The sequence below is a fragment of the Bufo gargarizans genome, chromosome 4, assembly GCF_014858855.1.
Source record: "Bufo gargarizans isolate SCDJY-AF-19 chromosome 4, ASM1485885v1, whole genome shotgun sequence".
In the NCBI taxonomy this organism is placed as follows: Eukaryota; Metazoa; Chordata; class Amphibia; order Anura; family Bufonidae; genus Bufo; species Bufo gargarizans.
In genome coordinates, this window is record NC_058083.1 from 123,803,235 (window position 1) to 123,827,968 (window position 24,734).

General features: G+C 47.0%; 1 protein-coding gene across 1 annotated transcript; it reads left to right on the top strand.

Annotated features, from left to right (window-relative positions):
• Positions 1-872: 872 nt before the first annotated feature.
• Positions 873-23,264, top strand: COMMD2 (COMM domain containing 2). Its single transcript, XM_044290768.1, has 5 exons — positions 873-1,021; positions 6,526-6,603; positions 9,396-9,478; positions 9,553-9,726; positions 22,825-23,264. The coding sequence occupies exons 1-5, from the start codon at positions 955-957 to the stop codon at positions 23,020-23,022; spliced, it is 600 nt and encodes a 199-aa protein (XP_044146703.1). The 5' UTR covers positions 873-954; the 3' UTR covers positions 23,023-23,264.
• Positions 23,265-24,734: the final 1,470 nt, after the last annotated feature.

Genomic DNA, 24,734 nt, shown 5'->3' on the forward strand with positions numbered 1-24,734 from the left:
CCCTGGGCGTTTCTTCTCCCTAGCGCTGTAGCGCTGTCCAATCACTGCGCAGAGCATCACAACCAGGGAGAAGGTGAGTATTTTTTTCCTCTCTGGCTGAGACGCTCTGCGCAGTGATTGGACAGCGCTACAGCGCTAGGGAGAAGGAACGCCCAGGGAGAGAAGCTGATGTCGCCTCCCTGGTGTTTCGATAGTAGTAAACAGTATGGGTATAATGCACACAGTGGTGTAACAGTATGGGAATAATGCACACAGACACAGTGTAACAGTAAAGGAATAATGCACACAGTCATGGCACAGTATGGGAATAATGCACACAGTCATGGCACAGTATGGGAATAATGCACACAGTCATGGCACAGTATGGGAATAATGCACACAGTCATGGCACAGTATGGGAATAATGCACACAGTGATGGCACAGTATGGGAATAATGCACACAGTGATGGGACAGTATGGATATAATGCACACAGTGATGTAACAGTATGGGAATAATGCACACAGTAGTGGCACAGTATGGGAATAATGCACACAGTGATGTCACAGTAAAGGAATAATGCACACAGTGATGTCACAGTAAAGGAATAATGCACACAGTAATAGTACAGATCTCAGGACACAGTGAAAATAAACAATGCATCACAATACAAGCATAATGCACACAAAGATAATGCACACAAAGGGGTTATGTGAGGGGAAGGATCATATTTTCCTATAGGATCTCTATTTCTCCGTATAGCAGTACAGCTCAGAGTATAACACAAGCTCCTGAGGGAACAGTCCCGTGCATTATGAAAAGTTACCACTAGATGGCGATAATACACTAGTGTAACCGGAATCAGTAAGAAGTGTGCGGTTTCCTGCCGGAGGGTTTGGCTGGGTGCACACGGTAAAGCTGTCATGTGATGACAAGGGCTGGGCGTGTGGCGCTCGGACAGTGAGGAGCCGCATCATGCTGCTGGTGTTGAGTGACGAGCACCGCGCACATCTGCAGATCCTCACCCAGGTGGAGAGCGCCGGTGAGTCACATGACTTGGGAGAGTCCACTGTCCGGGGGGTGCTGTCTGTCTGTCAGTCATCTGCCTGTGCGGTGTTTATGTATAAAGGGTTTTGTGTATCAACCCGGGGGCCGCTTACTTCTAAAACGCTGTGGGAAATATGTATTCCAGTTGCTATGGCAACACGACGGCTTTCATAGGTGGAGACCCAGGTGCAGCTATTTCCTGAGTGTCTGAAGGGCATGAAATGTCCAGGACAACTGCATGAACAGCAATGCCCTGCAGAGGAGTCGGCTGTGTACTGCAGTCTCAAGGGCTGAGGGCTGATATAAGGAGAGAACTAATACTCGCCCAGGGACCTACCCGTCTAGACCCGTGCCGGGCACCCGTCTAGACCCGTGCCGGGCACCCGTCTAGACCCGTGCCGGGCACCCGTCTAGACCCGTGCCGCGCACCCGTCTAGACCCGTGCCGGGCACCCGTCTAGACCCGTGAGCACTGCGGCAAGGAGTCTAAGGCTAGGTTCACACTATTTTGGGTAAGGAAAAAAAACAAACACGAGGCTGAATCTACATTAGGCTTTTTTCCTGACCCGTTTTTTAATGTGGTTTTGGTTACGGTTTCCGGACAGGATTTGCATTCTTGACCATTTTCAACGGAATTCTGGCCGTGGAATCCGCACCCAGAAGACACTGCTTCTTCCTGTGATGCAGTTTTTAAAACCGCATGCGGAAAATCTTAAAAAAAAAAAAAGCTCCGTGTGGATTAACATGCAGATTCCCCATGGACAGTAATAGGGAAGTTCAGCATGCGTTTCTGGCGAGGATTTTTGCTCCTGAATCTGCGCCCAAATCCTCGCCGTGTGAACCCAGCCTAAGTGTGCCGTGGATTTATATACTATATATTAGTGGCATAAACAGCCTCTCCACTGAGCACCTCCGATTTGGGGATATACCCCTTCATAAAACGGAGTGCCATTCCATTCTCTTTTTGAACCCAGCCTAAGACTCCATTCACACGTCCGCATCCGTTCCGCAATTTTGCGGAACGGGTGCGGACCCATTCATTCTCTATGGGGATGGAATGGATTCGGACAGCACAGTGTGCTGTCTGCATCCGCAATTGCGGAGCGTGGCCTCGATCTTCGGGTCCGCAGATCCACAAAAGATAGAACATGTCCTATTCTTGTCCGCAGCTTGCGGACATAAATAGGCATTTCAATGGGTGTGCCGGGCTGGTGTGTTGTGGACCCGCAATTTGCGGGTCCGCAACACATCACCGACGTGTGAATGGAGCCTAAGAGGTAGCATTGGTTCTCCTGTTCTCACATTGCCTGCCTTTCCCCAAATATTGTATTGCTTGACCAGGTACTTCATGAAGACCACCCCTGTCTTGGTGCCCGGTTAGGGTAGGTAACTCCCTCCCTGCATCAGAGCTCCTCATACCTTCTCAGCTGGGGCCCACGGTATAAAGTATTACCCGGTTTTTGTCTCCCGAGCTCAGAAGAACATTAAAACGGAGGCTTTATTTTCCTAAACTAGAGGTCGCTGCAGAATGTTCCTTCTCTACAGGAGAGGTCAGTGCCCAGTGTCATGGCTGCACCTCCTGCTGCGGCAGCTAGGGGGAGCAGTGACACCTCAGACTGAGATCACAGCTCAGCTTCATCCATGGGTTCCCAGAACTTAGATATTGAAGAGCAATACCAGATTGGGGGGAAGGGGCGACACACAACACCCCCAGCTGTTTCGTGCTGCATAGTGGCTGGCATTAGAAGCACAGGGTTCGGTATAGGGGGCAGTGGCCGAGCGTGATGCTGCTCTTTAACTCCCATTCAAGTACATGATGGCTGAGCTGCAGTACACCGGCGTCAGAGACCACAGAGCAGAGGGAGCCGTCTGTCTGCTGCTGCCCAAAATGGTTGATCAGTGGGATGTCAGACTCCCACTCATCTGATAATGATTATGGAATGGAAAAACCCTTTAAATAGTGTTAATTACCTGCTCTTTAGGCAGTTTCCTAAGATATACATCTTTAAAGGGGTTATCCGAGCCTGGAGATGCCCCACCCTGATTCTGCTTTCCTGGCTCCACTCCTGGTCCCCGCACGGCCGCCGTGCGTGGATGAAAAGAGTCGGGGGGGGGGGGGGGGTTGTAAGGGTTGCAGCCAATGGCAGACAGGGATGAGCCTCCCTAGCATCGCACCTGTCTGTAGAATGGGGACCCCAAAGTGATGTAGATGCACAGCAGTTGTCGGAAGTCTCCTAAAAGTGGATGGAGAACACGGCCACCTCTCCACTCTCCGATGTGGGACTGCTGGACATTGAGCCAGTGCTCGCCTATTTTTGTAACTCTCATAGAGGTAAATGAAGGGGGGGCCACACTTGTGCGATTCACTCTTGTTAACTCTGTGGGCCCCATTCTCGAGATAGGTGGGACCCGCACATATGACATTGGTAATGATATGCCCAGATAAGACAACTCCCTTTAATGGAAAATTTGCAATCATCTTGTTGCTACAGCAATAGGTCTCCATGATAACGTACAGCAATCTCCCCTCTTCCTGTCGGCACACTGTAGGGGGACAAGGGGAAGAAAGTATGAGGCTGCAGGATCGCACCGTACAGAATCTGTAGTCCGCATAGGAGCTGCGCACACAAAACGACAGGAAACCTCTTATCAAGACTGATTGTAAAGTGGTCACGTTTGTCCTGTTAGGTTTATTGGGCAATGAAAAATGGTTGGGTGTGAAGGTGGATACAGGCTTTTTAACCCGTTCCTGACCAGCTGGGCGAAGCTGGCCCCCCTTCAATCGGCACAAACAAAAGCTCCAGTGTGTTTCTTTAGTGCTACCTTTGTGCTGTTTTGTGCCCCAAAAATTACCATTTGTGCTGCTTTTATTTTAAAGATAATAGCAATTGTTTGTTTCAAGATGATGACATCACCAGCCTGCCCGCAACAGCAAAGAGACCTGAAACTTGCTGAATGGTTAGTGCTACGCTTGTGCCGCTTAAATCTCCATTCTATCTCCTTTTGTTGTCAAGTTGTGCTGTAAAAATGATCATTTGTGCTGTAACAGGGCTGAAGCATCCTCACTGTACACAGGTAGTAAGACCCGTTACTATGGACTGACATGAGGGAAGAATGGTTATAGCTACAGCCCAAAGAATAAATACTAACTACCAAGAAGTAGAAGAGTAAAATGTGTCTTAAACATTCCTATTCTACAAATCATTTTACAAACCTTAGATCATAACGTTTTTATGAAAATCAATGACCAATGAAGAACAAATAAACCAAAACACAGAGATAGCCTTATTAAGGTCTTCATTAAACGGTAACTGTCCATGGGAAGGGTATAATAAAGGAGATCATCTCAAGCGAAACCTTTGCTACCTACAGTGAACAAATGGTGATTGGGAATGACAAGCAGCTAATAATCCGAAATCCCCTGCACTCCGTACAGCGTCCAGACCTTGAGTAAGAGGTTGCTGCTTGAAGTGACAACATGGATGGCCCGTGTCAGATACCGTCCACAATAGAGGTCACCAGCACTGGATGATAGGTGCCAGAAGTAAAGCACTTTTTATTCAATCGTCACATGCGTCCAACAGCCAGCGTTTCAGGGCCACACAGGGTCCCTTCTTCTGGCCGACATAGTGACCGTTACTTGAGATGATCTACTTTTTTACGCACTTCCCATGGACACGTGCAGTTACCGTTTAACGAAGACCTTAATAAGGCTATCTCTTATTTGTTCTTCATTTGTCATTGATTTTCATAAAAACTTTATGATCTACAGTTTGTAAAATGATTTGTAGAATAGGAATGTTTAAGACACATTTTACTCTTCTACTTCTTGGTAGTTAGTATTTATTCTTTGGGCTGTAGCTATAACCATTCTTCCCTCATGTCAGTCCATAGTAACGGGTCTTACTACCTGTGTACAGTGAGGATGCTTCAGCCCTGTTAATGGAGTTCAGAAAATAAAAGCAGCACAAGCCAGCACAAGCGTAGCACTAGTCAACCAGCCCGGTTTCGTGTCTTTTGGCTGTGGTGGGGGGCTGGGTGACCTTTGGTGACCTTTTAATAAATGGTTAATAACTTGACAACGAAAGGAGATAGAATGGACATTTAAACGGCACAAACGTGGCACTAACCATCCAGCAAGTTTCAGGTCTCTTTGCTGTTGCGGGCGGGCTGGTGATGTCATCATCTTGAAACAAACAATTGCTATTATCTTTAAAATAAAAGCAGCACAAATTGTAATTTTTGCAGCACAAACGTAGCACTAAAGAAATAAGATTATGTCTGCAGTCAGGTATTTGAGCTTGCGAGTGGGGCGCCATAGCTGCCAGATGCCTGCTGTTTTAAACAGCAGGCACCCAGGGCTAATGTATACAATCGGTGATGACCTCGATCGCACACATTGAACCCTTCAGATGCTGTGGTCAAATGCGACCACGTCATATGTAAGGTTAAAAACCATGACCATCGGATGGTGTGAACAGCAACCTTGGTCCTCCTGAATGATCCGAGGCTGCCGCACATAGGTTCCTATGGAATTCTCACTAATCAAGATACAGCAACTTTACAGGAGTTCTCCGGAATTATATATTGATTAGCTACCCTTAGGATAGGTCAAGCATGGCCAATCTGCGCTCTCCAGCTGTTGCGAAACTACAACTCCCAGCATGCCCAGACAGCCTACAGCAGGGCATGGTGGGAGCTGTAGTTTTGCAACAGCTGGAGAGCTGCAGGTTGGCCAGCCTTGGGACAGGTCATTGATATTGGATTGGTGAGGGACTGACTTCCAGCACTTCTGCTGATCAAGTGGCCACTCAGCCAAGTAGCGGCTGTGCTTGATCCTGCAGCTCGGTCCCATTTACCTGATTTGGACCGGGCTGTATAAAGGCCATTGGACGTGGTGTCAAATGCCAGGAATGAGGCCATAGCACTGGAACGCTGCAGCCCCTCGTACAGCCGATCTGCAGGGTGCTGCGAGTCAGACCCCCACCAATCAAATTCTGATGAGCTATCCGGAGGACAGGCCGACAGTGTTTAAGTCCCAGAAAACCCCTTTTAATGTCTCAAGAAAATTGAAAAAGCCATGGGCCTCTCCCCTCTAGTGGTCTCCTGGTTGGAACTGTCACTCAGAGGGGAGGGGCTGTGAAGCAGTTCACAGTGAAGCCCCGCCTCCTGGACACTTGTGGGAGCAGAACCTGGCAGAATAAAAGTTCATATTCACACATTCCTCTCCCCAGCCCTTACATAGTGCTGTCAGCAGTTCAGCATGGTCACAACTGCTGGCAGGCTCCCTTTATATGCCTGCATATGACTAGCAGGCAGATAAAGGATTACCCCAGCCTTGTTGTTGAGCGGTGTGGCTGCATCTTCTGTACTGCTGGATGTCACTGGAAATTAATATTCTCAAGTGACATTAGAACAAGTTGTCTGTGGTTTTTATGCTGTTTATGTAGATGTGACCCGCACGCAGAGAGGTTGACTCTTCTCCTTTTCATCTTTGCAGTTGTTGGAGAGTTTGGGCGAATTGCCGTAGAATTTCTCCGAAAAGGTTCAAATTCAAAAGTCTATGAAGGAGCTGCAAGTAAGTGATGGGCACGTGAATATTGGAATTAGGTGGCATATTGTCTGTTTTCTATGTACCTTAAAGGACAAGATGACATCTTCGCTCTGCAGTGGACATGTGCCTCTGACGACGTGTACTGGGCAGGAAACTAGCCAGTATTCTTTCTGCGAGGACTAAGAAGACTGCACTGATTGTCTCTGAGCACTCCATGTCTATAGACCATCATGGCAGCCTATATTCTGCATGTTGATGCACTGTAATGAGCTGGTACTGAACTGGAACCCCTGAGGGACTGACTGGTATAACCAGGGGAAAATACAAGTGTCCGCTCCTTTTCTTGTTGCATCCTGGCACCCTTTGATGTGTAAAACAAGCTGGCACCTTGTCGTTTGGAGTAAGATACACTGGGCTGTGAGCAGTGAGCACCACCTTCACCGTAATGATGCCATATGGTGTTTAACGAGAGGTTGTACTGATAGATTCAAAGGGGTGGTTAACCCCTGTGGACTTTTTTTGTAGAATTTCCCCCCCAGCACAGCCTGACCTGTGGTGGAAATCATACCTCCCTGATCCCGGGTGCTGTATTCCGTCTCCATCAATCCTATGGGTTCTGCAGCTCTAGGGTCTCCCCCATAAGCATCCAGTTTGATACATGGCTGCTGCAGCCAATGACTGGATGAAGTGTTAACGTGTCACCCATGCGTCAGGTCACATGATACATAGGTGACACAGAGCTGCAGACAGTTAATAGAGACCCGAGACCTGCAGCACCCGAGGGGGAGAAATTACCCAGAACCCAGCGACAGGGTCCAGGTAAGCATGATTCCCGCCGCGGATCTGATCACAATGGGGGAGGGATCTGCAGAAAAGATCCCCAGGAGTGAACAACCCCTTTACACGGAATCTGTCAGCTCCAAACCCTCCCCTCCGTAATTATAGCAAGCAGCATATAATGTAAGTGGTGCCGAGTCCGATTATGTGATTTTTGTCTTCATGCTCCCACTAAGAGCAGTAAAATGCATTTTGAGTCCTCTCCATTATGTGCGCGAGGACAGGAGCGCTTTCAATGCATTTTACTGCTGGTTTGTCAGAGCACAGCACCTGAAGGCGAGTGTGAAGATAAAAATTAAGTAATCGGACTCTGCCTCACTTACACTATTCACATCTTACTCTAATTTTGTGGTGGGGGGGAGTTGTAGCTGACCGATTCCCTTTAAGGCAGGCATGTCCAAACTGCGGCCCTCCAGCTGTTGCAAAACTACAACTCCCAGCATGCCTGGATAGCTTACAGCTATTAGGGCATGCTGGGAGTTGTAGTTTTGCAACAGCTGGAGGGCCGCAGTTTGAACATGCCTGCTTTAAGGGGTTGTCTCATGAAGACACCTGTCGATAAGTCCTATGAACATCAGTCTCCCATTCGAGCCTCACCTATGAGCAAAAATTAAGGAAAGAAAAGCTCTCTTTCTGGCAGACACGAGCTGTCCTTGTGTTACAGCCATGGAAGGCCTCATGCACGCAGCCATTGTTGGCCGGTGCGAACAGCGGGTCCGCAGTGTATGCGCAGTGGTCGTTTGTGCACCGCATCACAGATGCGGACCCGTTCACTTCAATTGGTCCACAATCCCAAAGGTGCCGTGTGGAACGGAAGCACTACAGAGGGCTTCTGTGGGTTTTCTGTCTGTACCTGCACTACTTTTTTGTGGTGTGGACTGTCGGATGTGGATCGCGAACCCCATCCAAGTAAATGGGTCCGCGTCTGCATACGTTGGGCACATGGTTGGTGCTCGCTCATTGCCGACCACAATTTGCAGTCCGCGGGCACGTGCGAAGTACAGACGTGTGCATGAGGTATAAGAGTGCCTTCACACGCTGCAGAATTTTTTGCAGTTCTAGTGAATTGAAAGGAGCTTGCAGGAATCCATGTGCTTGTTGCCCCATTCAAATAAACAGAACAGATTTTCAGTTGCTGAAATTTTGGCAACAAAATCCGCCATGAGTGTGTGCACCCTAATACTACATTTCTCTTGCTGTGGTGGGTGCCTAATTGGCCTCAGATCTCCCCAGCAAAATAAGTAGGTTATTGGGGTGCTGGGAGCCAGAGCCTGGATGATTTGCTGTTCCACTGGTAGCTGCATCTGATGAAGCAACCCCTATCTGTAATGCCTCACCATTTACTCCAGATGTCAATGCCGCTCTGCATAACGAAAACCAGACAGATCCGTTATGATTGCCATAGACTTCTATTATGACTGATCAAAACCGAATGCCTTTAAAGGTTTCCGTTTTGCATTCAGTCTACGAATTCCATTATATTCTGTTTTAACGGAACCTATAATGGAATTCCTAACCCACCCGAACACTGGACCCAAATCCCTAGTTAGGACCCTTTAAAACTGTCTGAGGATCAGGCCAATTATTGAGCGAACGTTGATACAAATACTTATTCCAGATAATTGGCCCATGTAAGCATGCCACCGATCACCCAATGAACAAGCAAAACACTCGTTTATCTGGTAGTCACGTCTTTTTTGCGGCAATTAAAATAGTTTGCTGGCAGCTCACCCCTGTATTAATATGTAAAGTGAATAGTGGATGAATGATCGTAATGACAGTCAGTCACCCTATTCATTTTGCTTCAGGCCATGTTCTACAATGAGCTGTGGTCAACTTAAATATCGTTGATCAGTGCTCGTTATTGACCTGGCATCAAGCATGTAAGAGCCATAGTAGGGGTGGGTGTATCTGTGTAAACCTCTTTCAGAAGGGAAATGTGGAGCTTTACTGTGATTTCTCTTGGTTGTTCTGTACAGGAAAGCTGGAGGTCAGCAGTACAACTATCCAGGAAGCTGTAAAAGGTCTCACATATCTACTCACGGAGAGCTCCAAGCTTCTGGTGAGTGCCCATCAGTCTATTACATCTGTGCTTTTGTGCGGTCTTCACAATGGAAATGTTCTTCTTAACCACAGATCTCTGAGATTGATTTCCAAGACTCTGTGCTTGTTTTGGGATTTCCTGAAGACCTGAATAAAGTCCTTCTGCAGTTGTATTTGGACAATAGGAAAGAAATTCGTCGGATTCTCAGTGAGCTTGAACCAAACCTTCCTCATTACGATAACCTCGAGTGGCGGTTTGATGTCCAGGTACATGACATTTATTCTTTCAACCTCATAATGTAAGATTGGTCAGTAAATTATATATTTGTCAAGTCTGGACAAATCTCAGCCAGTTATGAGCTAGCAACACACTTCTAGTATGAATTGTGTCCTCCTTGCTCCTTCAGCAGGCACACAGACAACGTTTCATGTTAGATGCAGTAGCCTCCATCAGTAGAACTTACCTCTTTTACTGGTGACTTCTGTAGGGCAACCTCTTGCTATCACAGCTGAAATTGACAGCAGTCCTCCCACCAGAAAATACGGTCAGTGACCATATCGAGCTCCATGTGCTTTGGTATCAGGTTCATGCACTTGGCCATGAGGAATGCATGAAGTGAAGGGAGCACTAAGGCTAGTTTCACATATGTGATAAGAGATGCGGCAGAGAATATTTGCTGGGTAGTGGCTGGATCTGTGTTAGACCCCATTACAGTACAATCCGACAATGCCGGATCCAGAGGGCTCCGGCAGGCTCTTCTCCTTAGGCACGTAGGCTGATGTTCTAGTATTGCAGGAGTATAGCGTGATTGTTTGCTGAAAGAGTCTTCATGAATGTTTTGTGGTCATCATGTTCCACAGACATTGCAATGCCAGGTCCGCCTAATTATTATGCCAAACGGCACAGTAAAATTGTAGTTGCATAATAGCTCTGCCGCGCCTCACACTGTTCTTGCACGATACATTGTTGGCCATTAGAGAAGCGCTCCGCTCATCAATGTGGAGACCTCTGGAGCATGAATCTACTGTATTTTTCTGGTATGACGCACATTTATTTTTATTTTGTTTGCCATTTAGCATGACTGCTCACCACAGCTGCAATGCCTTTTACTAAGGCAGCATATTTTAAGGCCTGTTTGACCTTAAAGGGGTTGTGACAAACATGAAGGATAGGACAAGATTAGGGATGAGCGAACTCGAACTGTATAGTTCGGGTTCGTACCGAATTTTGGGGTGTCCGTGACACGGACCCGAACCCGGACATTTTCGTAAAAGTCCGGGTTCGGGTTCGGTGTTCGTCGCTTTCTTCGCGCTTTTGTGACGCTTTCTTGGCGCTTTTTGAAAGGCTGCAAAGCAGCCAATCAACAAGCGTCATACTACTTGCCCCAAGAGGCCATCACAGCCATGCCTACTATTGGCATGGCTGTGATTGGCCAGAGCACCATGTGACCCAGCCTCTATTTAAGCTGGAGTCACATAGCGCCGCCCGTCACTCTGCTCTGATTAGCGTAGGGAGAGGTTGCGGCTGCGACAGTAGGGCGAGATTAGGCAGATTAACTCCTCCAAAGGACTTGATTAACTGATCGATCTGCAGCTGTGGATCATTGAGCTGCTGATCCTCAATTGCTCACTGTTTTTAGGCTGCACAGACCGTTTGTCAGTCTCATTTTTCTGGGGTGATCGGCGGCCATTTTGTGTCTTGTGGTGCGCCAGCACAAGCTGCGACCAAGTGCATTTAACCCTCAATGGTGTGGTTGTTTTTTGGCTAAAGCCTACATCAGGGTGAAGCTGTGACACCAAGTGCATTTAACCAGCAATAGTCTGTTCATTTTTTGGCCATATCCCAGTCTAATTCTGTCACTAAATCCATACCGGTCACCCAGCGCCTAAATACTAGGCCTCAAATTTATATCCAGCTAAATCTGTCCCTAGTGCTGTAGCTGGGCGAGTTATTTAGTGTCCGTTCAAGCACATTTCTTGTTCTGGGTTGAAATACAATTCCCAATTTAGCAATTTCATAATTTAGTGGTTCCTGCTATATCAGAGCTCTTTGAAATCTATCCCAAAAAGGGTATATAATATTGAAGGTGCACATAGGGTCATTCAGAGTAACTTCACACACACCCGCTACTGTGTATTTCCAAGTCTAATTCTGTCACTAAATCCATACCGGTGACCCAGCGCCTAAATACTAGGCCTCAAATTTAATTCCCTCTAAATCTCTCGTTACCCACCGCTGTACTGTTGTTGCTGGGCAAGATATTTAGTGTCCGTCAAAGCACATTTTTTGTTCTGGGTTGAAGTACAATTCCCAATTTAGCAATTTCATAATTTAGTGGTTTCTGCTATATCAGAGCTATTTGAAATCTATCCCAAAAAGGGTATATAATATTGAAGGTGCACATAGGGTCATTCAGAATAACTTCACACACACCCGCTACTGTGTATTTCCAAGTCTAATTCTGTCACTAAACCCATACCTGTCACCCAGCGCCTAAATACTAGGCCTCAAATTTAAATCCCTCTAAATCTCTCGTTACCGTTGTCCTGTTGTAGCTGGGAAAGTTATTTAGTGCCCGTCAAAGCACATTTTTTGTTCTGGGTTGAAGTACAATTCCCAATTTAGCAATTTCATAATTTAGTGGTTTCTGCTATATCAGAGCTATTTGAAATCTATCCCTAAAAGGGTATATAATATTGAAGGTGCACATAGGGTCATTCAGAATAACTTCACACACACCCGCTACTGTGTATTTCCAAGTCTAATTCTGTCACTAAATCCATACCGGTGACCCAGCGCCTAAATACTAGGCCTCAAATTTAATTCCCTCTAAATCTCTCGTTACCCACCGGTGTACTGTTGTTGCTGGGCAAGATATTTAGTGTCCGTCAAAGCACATTTTTTGTTCTGGGTTGAAGTACAATTCCCAATTTAGCAATTTCATAATTTAGTGGTTTCTGCTATATCAGAGCTATTTGAAATCTATCCCTAAAAGGGTATATAATATTGAAGGTGCACATAGGGTCATTCAGAATAACTTCACACACACCCGCTACTGTGTATTTCCAAGTCTAATTCTGTCACTAAACCCATACCTGTCACCCAGCGCCTAAATACTAGGCCTCAAATTTAAATCCCTCTAAATCTCTCGTTACCGTTGTCCTGTTGTAGCTGGGAAAGTTATTTAGTGCCCGTCAAAGCACATTTTTTGTTCTGGGTTGAAGTACAATTCCCAATTTAGCAATTTCATAATTTAGTGGTTCCTGCTATATCAGAGCTATTTGAAATCTATCCCAAAAAGGGTATATAATATTGAAGGTGCACATAGGGTCATTCAGAATAACTTCACACACACCCGCTACTGTGTATTTCCAAGTCTAATTCTGTCACTAAATCCATACCGGTGACCCAGCGCCTAAATACTAGGCCTCAAATTTAATTCCCTCTAAATCTCTCGTTACCCACCGCTGTACTGTTGTTGCTGGGCAAGATATTTAGTGTCCGTCAAAGCACATTTTTTGTTCTGGGTTGAAGTACAATTCCCAATTTAGCAATTTCATAATTTAGTGGTTTCTGCTATATCAGAGCTATTTGAAATCTATCCCTAAAAGGGTATATAATATTGAAGGTGCACATAGGGTCATTCAGAATAACTTCACACACACCCGCTACTGTGTATTTCCAAGTCTAATTCTGTCACTAAATCCATACCGGTGACCCAGCGCCTAAATACTAGGCCTCAAATTTAATTCCCTCTAAATCTCTCGTTACCCACCGGTGTACTGTTGTTGCTGGGCAAGATATTTAGTGTCCGTCAAAGCACATTTTTTGTTCTGGGTTGAAGTACAATTCCCAATTTAGCAATTTCATAATTTAGTGGTTTCTGCTATATCAGAGCTATTTGAAATCTATCCCAAAAAGGGTATATAATATTGAAGGTGCACATAGGGTCATTCAGAATAACTTCACACACACCCGCTACTGTGTATTTCCAAGTCTAATTCTGTCACTAAACCCATACCTGTCACCCAGCGCCTAAATACTAGGCCTCAAATTTAAATCCCTCTAAATCTCTCGTTACCGTTGTCCTGTTGTAGCTGGGAAAGTTATTTAGTGCCCGTCAAAGCACATTTTTTGTTCTGGGTTGAAGTACAATTCCCAATTTAGCAATTTCATAATTTAGTGGTTCCTGCTATATCAGAGCTATTTGAAATCTATCCCAAAAAGGGTATATAATATTGAAGGTGCACATTGGGTCATTCAGAATAACTTCACACACACGCTTCTGTGCATTTCCAAGTCTAATTCTGTCACTAAATCCATACCGGTGACCCAGCGCCTAAATACTAGGCCTCAAATTTAATTCCCTCTAAATCTCTCGTTACCCACCGCTGTACTGTTGTTGCTGGGCAAGATATTTAGTGTCCGTCAAAGCACATTTTTTGTTCTGGGTTGAAGTACAATTCCCAATTTAGCAATTTCATAATTTAGTGGTTTCTGCTATATCAGAGCTATTTGAAATCTATCCCTAAAAGGGTATATAATATTGAAGGTGCACATAGGGTCATTCAGAATAACTTCACACACACCCGCTACTGTGTATTTCCAAGTCTAATTCTGTCACTAAATCCATACCGGTGACCCAGCGCCTAAATACTAGGCCTCAAATTTAATTCCCTCTAAATCTCTCGTTACCCACCGTTGTACTGTTGTTGCTGGGCAAGATATTTAGTGTCCGTCAAAGCACATTTTTTGTTCTGGGTTGAAGTACAATTCCCAATTTAGCAATTTCATAATTTAGTGGTTCCTGCTATATCAGAGCTATTTGAAATCTATCCCAAAAAGGGTATATAATATTGAAGGTGCACATTGGGTCATTCAGAATAACTTCACACACACGCTTCTGTGCATTTCCAAGTCTAATTCTGTCACTAAATCCATACCGGTGACCCAGCGCCTAAATACTAGGCCTCAAATTTAATTCCCTCTAAATCTCTCGTTACCCACCGCTGTACTGTTGTTGCTGGGCAAGATATTTAGTGTCCGTCAAAGCACATTTTTTGTTCTGGGTTGAAGTACAATTCCCAATTTAGCAATTTCATAATTTAGTGGTTTCTGCTATATCAGAGCTATTTGAAATCTATCCCTAAAAGGGTATATAATATTGAAGGTGCACATAGGGTCATTCAGAATAACTTCACACACACCCGCTACTGTGTATTTCCAAGTCTAATTCTGTCACTAAATCCATACCGGTGACCCAGCGCCTAAATACTAGGCCTCAAATTTAATTCCCTCTAAATCTCTCGTTACCCACCGTTGTACTGTTGTTGCTGGGCAAGATATTTAGTGTCCGTCAAAGCACATTTTTTGTTCTGGGTTGAAGTACAATTCCCAATTTAGCAATTTCATAATTTAGTGGTTTCTGCTATATCAGAGCTATTTGAAATCTATCCCTAAAAGGGTATATAATATTCAAGGTGCACATTGGGTCATTCAGAATAACTTCACACACACACGCTTCTGTGCATTTCCAAGTCTAATTCTGTCACTAAATCCATACCGGTCACCCAGCGCCTAAATACTAGGCCTCAAATTTATATCCCGCTGAATTTGAATACAATACATTGGGCCAAATAATATATTTGTTGTTGTGGTGAACCATAACAATGAGAAAAACATCTAGTAAGGGACGCGGACGTGGACATGGTCGTGGTGGTGTTAGTGGACCCTCTGGTGCTGGGAGAGGACGTGGCCGTTCTGCCACATCCACACGTCCTAGTGTACCAACTACTTCAGGTCCCAGTAGCCGCCAGAATTTACAGCGATATATGGTGGGGCCCAATGCCGTTCTAAGGATGGTAAGGCCTGAGCAGGTACAGGCATTAGTCAATTGGGTGGCCGACAGTGGATCCAGCACGTTCACATTATCTCCCACCCAGTCTTCTGCAGAAAGCGCACAGATGGCGCCTGAAAACCAACCCCATCAGTCTGTCACATCACCCCCATGCATACCAGGGAAACTGTCTCAGCCTCAAGTTATGCAGCAGTCTCTTATGCTGTTTGAAGACTCCGCTGGCAGGGTTTCCCAAGGGCATCCACCTAGCCCTTCCCCAGCGGTGAAAGACATAGAATGCACTGACGCACAACCACTTATGTTTCCTGATGATGAGGACATGGGAATACCACCTCAGCATGTCTCTGATGATGACGAAACACAGGTGCCAACTGCTGCGTCTTTCTGCAGTGTGCAGACTGAACAGGAGGTCAGGGATCAAGACTGGGTGGAAGACGATGCAGGGGACGATGAGGTCCTAGACCCCACATGGAATGAAGGTCGTGCCACTGACTTTCACAGTTCGGAGGAAGAGGCAGTGGTGAGACCGAGCCAACAGCGTAGCAAAAGAGGGAGCAGTGGGCAAAAGCAGAACACCCGCCGCCAAGAGACTCCGCCTGCTACTGACCGCCGCCATCTGGGACCGAGCACCCCAAAGGCAGCTTCAAGGAGTTCCCTGGCATGGCACTTCTTCAAACAATGTGCTGACGACAAGACCCGAGTGGTTTGCACGCTGTGCCATCAGAGCCTGAAGCGAGGCATTAACGTTCTGAACCTGAGCACAACCTGCATGACCAGGCACCTGCATGCAAAGCATGAACTGCAGTGGAGTAAACACCTTAAAACCAAGGAAGTCACTCAGGCTCCCCCTGCTACCTCTTCTGCTGCTGCCGCCTCGGCCTATTCTGCTGCTGCCGCCTCGGCCTCTTCCTCCGCCTCTGGAGGAACGTTGGCACCTGCCGCCCAGCAAACAGGGGATGTACCACCAACACCACCACCACCACCTCCGTCACCAAGCGTCTCAACCATGTCACACGCCAGCGTTCAGCTCTCCATCTCACAAACATTTGATAGAAAGCGTAAATTCCCACCTAGCCACCCTCGATCCCTGGCCCTGAATGCCAGCATTTCTAAACTACTGGCCTATGAAATGCTGTCATTTAGGCTGGTGGACACAGACAGCTTCAAACAGCTCATGTCGCTTGCTGTCCCACAGTATGTTGTTCCCAGCCGGCACTACTTCTCCAAGAGAGCCGTGCCTTCCCTGCACAACCAAGTATCCGATAAAATCAAGTGTGCACTGCGCAACGCCATCTGTAGCAAGGTCCACCTAACCACAGATACGTGGACCAGTAAGCACGGCCAGGGACGCTATATCTCCCTAACTGCACACTGGGTAAATGTAGTGGCAGCTGGGCCCCAGGCGGAGAGCTGTTTGGCGCACGTCCTTCCGCCGCCAAGGATCGCAGGGCAACATTCTTTGCCTCCTGTTGCCACCTCCTCCTTCTCGGCTTCCTCCTCCTCTTCTTCCACCTGCTCATCCAGTCAGCCACACACCTTCACCACCAACTTCAGCACAGCCCGGGGTAAACGTCAGCAGGCCATTCTGAAACTCATATGTTTGGGGGACAGGCCCCACACCGCACAGGAGTTGTGGCGGGGTATAGAACAACAGACCGACGAGTGGTTGCTGCCGGTGAGCCTCAAGCCCGGCCTGGTGGTGTGTGATAATGGGCGAAATCTCGTTGCAGCTCTGGGACTAGCCAATTTGACGCACATCCCTTGCTTGGCGCATGTGCTGAATTTGGTGGTGCAGAAGTTCATTCACAACTACCCCGACATGTCAGAGCTGCTGCATAAAGTGCGGGCCGTCTGTTCGCGCTTCCGGCGTTCACATCCTGCTGCTGCTCGCCTGTCTGCGCTACAGCGTAACTTCGGCCTTCCCGCTCACCGCCTCATATGCGACGTGCCCACCAGGTGGAACTCCACCTTGCACATGCTGGACAGACTGTGCGAGCAGCAGCAGGCCATAGTGGAGTTTCAGCTGCAGCACGCACGGGTCAGTCGCACTACAGAACAGCACCACTTCACCACCAATGACTGGGCCTCCATGCGAGACCTGTGTGCCCTGTTGCGCTGTTTCGAGTACTCCACCAACATGGCCAGTGGCGATGACACCGTTATCAGCGTTACAATACCACTTCTATGTCTCCTTGAGAAAACACTTAGGGCGATGATGGAACAGGAGGTGGCCCAGGAGGAGGAGGAGGAGGATGAGGAAGAGGGGTCATTTTTAGCACTTTCAGGCCAGTCTCTTCGAAGTGACTCAGAGGGAGGTTTTTTGCAACAGCAGAGGCCAGGTACAAATGTGGCCAGCCAGGGCCCACTACTGGAGGACGAGGAGGACGAGGATGAGGAGGAGGTGGAGGAGGATGAGGATGAAGCATGGTCACAGCGGGGTGGCACCCAACGCAGCTCGGGTCCATCACTGGTGCGTGGCTGGGGGGAAAGGCAGGACGATGACGATACGCCTCCCACAGAGGACAGCTTGTCCTTACCCCTGGGCAGCCTGGCACACATGAGCGACTACATGCTGCAGTGCCTGCGCAACGACAGCAGAGTTGCCCACATTTTAACCTGTGCGGACTACTGGGTTGCCACCCTGCTGGATCCACGCTACAAAGACAATGTGCCCACCTTACTTCCTGCACTGGAGCGTGATAGGAAGATGCGCGAGTACAAGCGCACGTTGGTAGACGCGCTACTGAGAGCATTCCCAAATGTCACAGGGGAACAAGTGGAAGCCCAAGGCCAAGGCAGAGGAGGAGCAAGAGGTCGCCAAGGCAGCTGTGTCACGGCCAGCTCCTCTGAGGGCAGGGTTAGCATGGCAGAGATGTGGAAAACTTTTGTCAACACGCCACAGCTAACTGCACCACCACCTGATACGCAACGTGTTAGCAGGAGGCAACATTTTACTAACATGGTGGAACAGTACGTGTGCACACCCCTCCACGTACTGACTGATGGTTCGGCCCCATTCAACTTCTGGGTCTCTAAATTGTCCACGTGGCCAGAGCTAGCCTTTTATGCCTTGGAGGTGCTGGCCTGCCCGGCAGCCAGCGTTTTGTCTGAACGTGTATTCAGCACGGCAGGGGGCGTCATTACAGACAAACGCAGCCGCCTGTCTACAGCCAATGTGGACAAGCTGACGTTCATAAAAATGAACCAGGCATGGATCCCACAGGACCTGTCCGTCCCTTGTCCAGATTAGACATTAACTACCTCCCCATAACCATATATTATTGGACTCCAGGGCACTTCCTCATTCAATCCTATTTTTATTTTCATTTTACCATTATATTGCGATGCTACCCAAAGTTGAATGAACCTCTCCTCTGCCTGTGTGCTAGGCCTAAATATATGCCAATGGACTGTTGCAGTGGTGGCTGACATGAAGCCTGATTCTCTGCTATGACATGCAGACTAATTCTCTGCTGACATGAAGCCAGATTGTCTGTTACGGGACCTCTCTCCTCTGCCTGGGTGCTGGGCCTAAATTTATGACAATGGACTGTTGCAGTGGTGGCTGACGTGAAGCCTGATTCTCTGCTATGACATGCAGACTGATTCTCTGCTGTCATGAAGCCAGATTGTCTGTTACGGGACCTTTCTCCTCTACCTGGGTTCTGGGCCTAAATTTATGAAAATTGACTCTTACAGTGGTGGGTGACGTGAAGCCTGATTCTCTGCTATGATATGAAGACTGATTCTCTGCTGACATGAAGCCAGATTGTCTGTTACGGGACCTTTCTCCTCTGCCTGGGTTCTGGGCCTAAATTTATGAAAATTGACTCTTACAGTGGTGGGTGACGTGAAGCCTGATTCTCTGCTATGATATGAAGACTGATTCTCTGCTGACATGAAGCCAGATTGTCTGTTACGGGACCTTTCTCCTCTGCCTGGGTTCTGGGCCTAAATTTATGAAAATTGACTCTTACAGTGGTGGGTGACGTGAAGCCTGATTCTCTGCTATGATATGAAGACTGATTCTCTGCTGACATGAAGCCAGATTGTCTGTTACGGGACCTTTCTCCTCTGCCTGGGTTCTGGGCCTAAATTTATGAAAATTGACTCTTACAGTGGTGGGTGACGTGAAGCCTGATTCTCTGCTATGATATGAAGACTGATTCTCTGCTGACATGAAGCCAGATTGTCTGTTACGGGACCTTTCTCCTCTGCCTGGGTTCTGGGCCTAAATTTATGAAAATTGACTCTTACAGTGGTGGGTGACGTGAAGCCTGATTCTCTGCTATGATATGAAGACTGATTCTCTGCTGACATGAAGCCAGATTGTCTGTTACGGGACCTCTCTCCTCTGCCTGGGTGCTGGGCCTAAATATATGCCAATGGACTGTTGCAGTGGTGGCTGACGTGAAGCCTCATTCTCTGCTATGACATGCAGACTAATTCTCTGCTGACATGAAGACAGATTCTCTGTTACGGGACCTCTCTCCTCTGCCTGGGTGCCGGGGCCTAAATATCTGAGAATGGACTGTTCCAGTGGTGGCTGACGTGAAGCCTCATTCTCTGCTATGACATGCAGACTAATTCTCTGCTGACATGAAGACAGATTCTCTGTTACGGGACCTCCCTCCTCTGCCTGGGTGCTGGGCCTAAATATATGCCAATGGACTGTTGCAGTGGTGGCTGACGTGAAGCCTCATTCTCTGCTATGACATGCAGACTAATTCTCTGCTGACATGAAGACAGATTCTCTGTTACGGGACCTCCCTCCTCTGCCTGGGTGCTGGGCCTAAATATATGCCAATGGACTGTTGCAGTGGTGGCTGACGTGAAGCCTCATTCTCTGCTATGACATGCAGACTGATTCTCTGCTGACATGAAGCCAGATTCTCTGTTACGGGACCTCTCTCCTCTGCCTGTGTGTGTGCTGGGCCTAAATATATGCCAATGGACTGTTGCAGTGGTGGCTGACGTGAAGCCTCATTCTCTGCTATGACATGCAGACTGATTCTCTGCTGACATGAAGCCAGATTCTCTGTTACGGGACCTCTCTCCTCTGCCTGTGTGTGTGCTGGGCCTAAATATATGCCAATGGACTGTTGCAGTGGTGGCTGACGTGAAGCCTCATTCTCTGCTATGACATGCAGACTAATTCTCTGCTGACATGAAGACAGATTCTCTGTTACGGGACCTCCCTCCTCTGCCTGGGTGCTGGGCCTAAATATATGCCAATGGACTGTTGCAGTGGTGGCTGACGTGAAGCCTCATTCTCTGCTATGACATGCAGACTAATTCTCTGCTGACATGAAGACAGATTCTCTGTTACGGGACCTCTCTCCTCTGCCTGGGTGCCGGGGCCTAAATATCTGAGAATGGACTGTTCCAGTGGTGGGTGACGGGAAGCCAGATTCTCTGCTATGGAACCTCTCTCCAATTGATTTTGGTTAATTTTTATTTATTTAATTTTTATTTTAATTCATTTCCCTATCCACATTTGTTTGCAGGGGATTTACCTACATGTTGCTGCCTTTTGCAGCCCTCTAGCTCTTTCCTGGGCTGTTTTACAGCCTTTTTAGTGCCGAAAAGTTCGGGTCCCCATTGACTTCAATGGGGTTCGGGTTCGGGACGAAGTTCGGATCGGGTTCGGATCCCGAACCCGAACATTTCCGGGATGTTCGGCCGAACTTCTCGAACCCGAACATCCAGGTGTTCGCTCAACTCTAGACAAGATTTAAATGGAGCAGGCACTTGTGCATGTCCACTGCTGCTCCATTCATCTCAATGGGACTGCTGGAGACGGGCAAGTGTTTTTCTCCGCTATCTCAAGCAGTCCTGTAGAGTTCAATGGAGCGACAGCAGACATGCTCCATTCAAACAGGGGGAACATGGATGGAAGTGGTCAGACCCTGCTGATCAGACACTTATCCCCTCTCCTGTCCTATCCTGTGGATGTGTTTCTTGGGGGACAACCTCTTTAACGGCTTTATGGGCATATTTGATTTGTATTACAGAGTCAGAGTAAACCATATTGGTCCATCACCAGCATTCAGTGCCAGTATAGGAAATACCCGTAACATTGATACATTATTGTATATGAGGGAAATGCTCATAATTAGGGATGAGCGAATTGACTTCAGATGAAACATCCGTAGTCGATTCGCATAAAACTTTGTTCTAATACTGTAGGGAGCAGGAGCTCCGTACAGTATTAGAATGTATTGGCTCTGATGACTAATGAGGTTTCCTAATATATCGGGAAGCACGGTGCTTCAGTGGTCAGCGCACTTCACGTGCATGGAATTTCAGCCTATGACACATCATGGTCGGGTCTATAGGACTGGGTTCAGCCATGCTATATTCCTGTGCTATGCCACATCATGCTACAAGACGTCAAAAAAAAAAAAAAAAAGCAGCTTTGTACTTAAAGGGGTATTCAAGTTAGAGAAAGTTATCCCCTATCCACAGGGATTCTCACCGAGAACGTTGGGACCCCACCGATCTATAGTTCTCCTCTATGCTGGATAACTGTTTCTAACCGGAATACCCCTTTAATAATGGAATCATTGGCCCACATTTACTAATGGGAGTGCACTTGTCTCTAATGTGGTGCAACGTGGCACATCTAGGTTTAGTGAAATGATTTACACCTAGCCCTACAAGGGAGCGTCTCTTTGTGGGAAAGTGTCATGGCTTAACGTGTGGTACAGTTCTGCATAGTCTGTCTGTCTGTCTAGGTATTCAGCAACTTTATCCTCCAGCCTGAGCCACTGCGGTAAACGTGGTGCCGGACGACAGCCTGTTTATATCGTCTACAGGATTGCTAAATCTGCCACATGAAGTAAAATGACATAGAAAAGCTCACCAGATAAAATAAAAGTTTAAAGGGGTTGTCCAAGCTTTTAGTATTGATGACCTATCTTCCCATCTCTCCTTGTTCTTCGCTGCTGTCTGTGGCAAAGACCGTAGACCGCAGCGGCGGACAGGAAAAGAGAAGGGAGACACACTGCGCACTGCACGCACCATCTCCTCATACAGCTGATCAGTGGGGGTGCTGGTTGTCGGACCCCGACCAATCTGATATTGATGACCTATCCTGAGGATAAGGATTCCTTTAATCTTAAAAAAATAAAAATCAATCATCATGATAACAGATGGGAAGCCATCACTTCTGTTTTTTTTGGGCAGCGGAGCCTTGGAGCTGCAGTTGCCCAGAACTCAGTTTGTTTGTTTGACAGCCCCATTTAAATATTAAGCAAAACTGCCTTCAGTGCATTGCCAGAAATGCATTGTTTCTCCATTTTCATAGCAGTCCTGTGCAAAGCCAGACATTGTAAAAACAATGCATTTCACCAACTGATCCCTACCACATCTGCCTCTGCTAGTACTTGTAGCACACGTTAACTGCTGAAGAAGGCCACTAGGGGGCAGTATTGCTCTCCTGGATTTATTAAATCATCCCTCTGTGCAGTGAGGTCTAACACATGTCATATCTGCTCACATGTAGCTGGCCAGCCGTAGCCTGAGACACCAGATAAAGCCCACCATCACCATGAAACTCCATCTGCAGGAGAACCAAGAACTGAAGACCAGCGTATTACAGACAGATCCTGCCACGTTACTTCATATGATCCAGGAGCTGGAACAAGCGCTTGCTGAGATGAAAACAAACCACTGTCGTCGAATTGTGCGCAATATTAAGTAAACGAATGGGAAATTGTAACGATGTACTGTAAAACATCATGTAATGCTTGGGCCAACATTATTCGACCAAAAACGTAGTCACAGCTCTCATCGAATTGATGCCGTGCTGGGGTTGTACTTACAGTACTACAGGTAAGGAGTCCCATGAAAGGAAGTAGTAGGAACTTTCAGGACCTTGCTGCAAGATTGTAAATAGATTTATTACAGTTTAGCTTTATTAATAAAATGATACCCTTTATGATATTGAAGTGTGTGCACATTGGGAGATGGGGCACCCATTCAAATGCATTTGGGCCCTTGCTGTGTATCCGTATGCCTTTTTAATTCATGTGTGGAATGTTAGGGAGCCACGTGGCTGCCATGCAGGCTCCTTTATGTGAATGACATGGTCCATTACTTCTTACTACATCCCACAGAGAGTGCAAAAGAAAATTCTCACCAAACAGGTCTGTTTCCAACTTAAAAAAAAGGAAAAAATGATGAATGAGCCCTGTTAGGTTCACTGTAGATTGGACTCTCCATGAGAACATGAGCAATATACCACCAACCATATGTATGCTTTAAATGGGTTGTGTAAGAATGGGGAGGGGAGGGGAGGGGAGGGGAGGGTGGATTGGGCAAACCCTCCCACTTACCTGCTTTCTGATGCTGGCTTCCCGCTCCTTCTCCTCCAGACCTGCAGAGCTCCCTCCATGTCAACATCTGATTTGACGTGCATCATGTCACAATTTGTCATGAGGTAAGGTGATCTGGTCACTGCCGCAGCTATGTCAAACCAGATGTTGACATCGAGGGAGCCCAGGAGAGCATTGCAGGCCTGGAAAGGAGGAGCGGGCAAGCAGGTAAGTAATCTTTCCTTTACAGGTCTGGCTAAGTGGGGAGTTTAAAAAAAAAAAAAAAAAAAAAAACATTCTTGAACAACTTCTTTAACACAGTCACATTTTTTTCGTTATCCATGATGACAGTCCATCCCAGGACAGGAAACCTGAGAAGATAAAAAGGTTTATACCATACTCCACGCCACGCTTCAGTTCAGTTTTCCTGTCCTCCAGATAGGATGTCCTGAGCGACCTCTTGCGACTTACACCCAAGTTATTCTACCACTCAATAATATCAGTCTAAGGCCCCTTTCACACGAACTATATGGAATGTGTCTGGATGTGTTCAGGGTACATTCAGTGAAACTCGCACTGTTTTGCAGTCAGTTTTGTCTGCAATTGCGTTTAGTTATTCAGGTTTTTCTGTGCGGGTGCAATCCGTTTTCATGCGTTTTTACAAAAGAACATCTAACAACAATCAGTGAAAAATGCATTGCACCCAGACTGCATCAGGATCTGAATGCAATGCGTTTTTCACTAAAGCCCCATTCACTTCTATGGGGCCAGGGCTGCGTGAAAAACATCCTACGATTTTTACGCAATGCAGAGCTGATGCGTGAAAAAAAACACTGCTCATGTACACAGACCCATTGAAATGAATGGATCAGGATTCAGTGCGGGTGCTATGCGTTCCCTTCATGCATCACACACGTGTGGGAAACCCGCTCGTGTGAAAGGGGCCTTAGCCCTAGTTCACACATCAGTGATATGGTCATCATTTGACTTCTCCCCTGGCATCACAACATAGACAGAGTCCACTTCCACATTTCTGCTCCTGCACTAGAAATCCTGGGAGTTGGAGCTCTACACCTTCCAATAGAATAATAATAACTGA

Bases quoted from the DNA above. Each gene is read 5' to 3' on its own strand.
- COMMD2 (XM_044290768.1), top strand. From the start codon at position 955: ATGCTGCTGGTGTTGAGTGACGAGCACCGCGCACATCTGCAGATCCTC. The intron at 1,022-6,525 runs GTGAGTCACATG...TCATCTTTGCAG, and splicing joins CACCCAGGTGGAGAGCGCCG to TTGTTGGAGAGTTTGGGCGA. The intron at 9,479-9,552 runs GTGAGTGCCCAT...TCTTAACCACAG, and splicing joins CGGAGAGCTCCAAGCTTCTG to ATCTCTGAGATTGATTTCCA.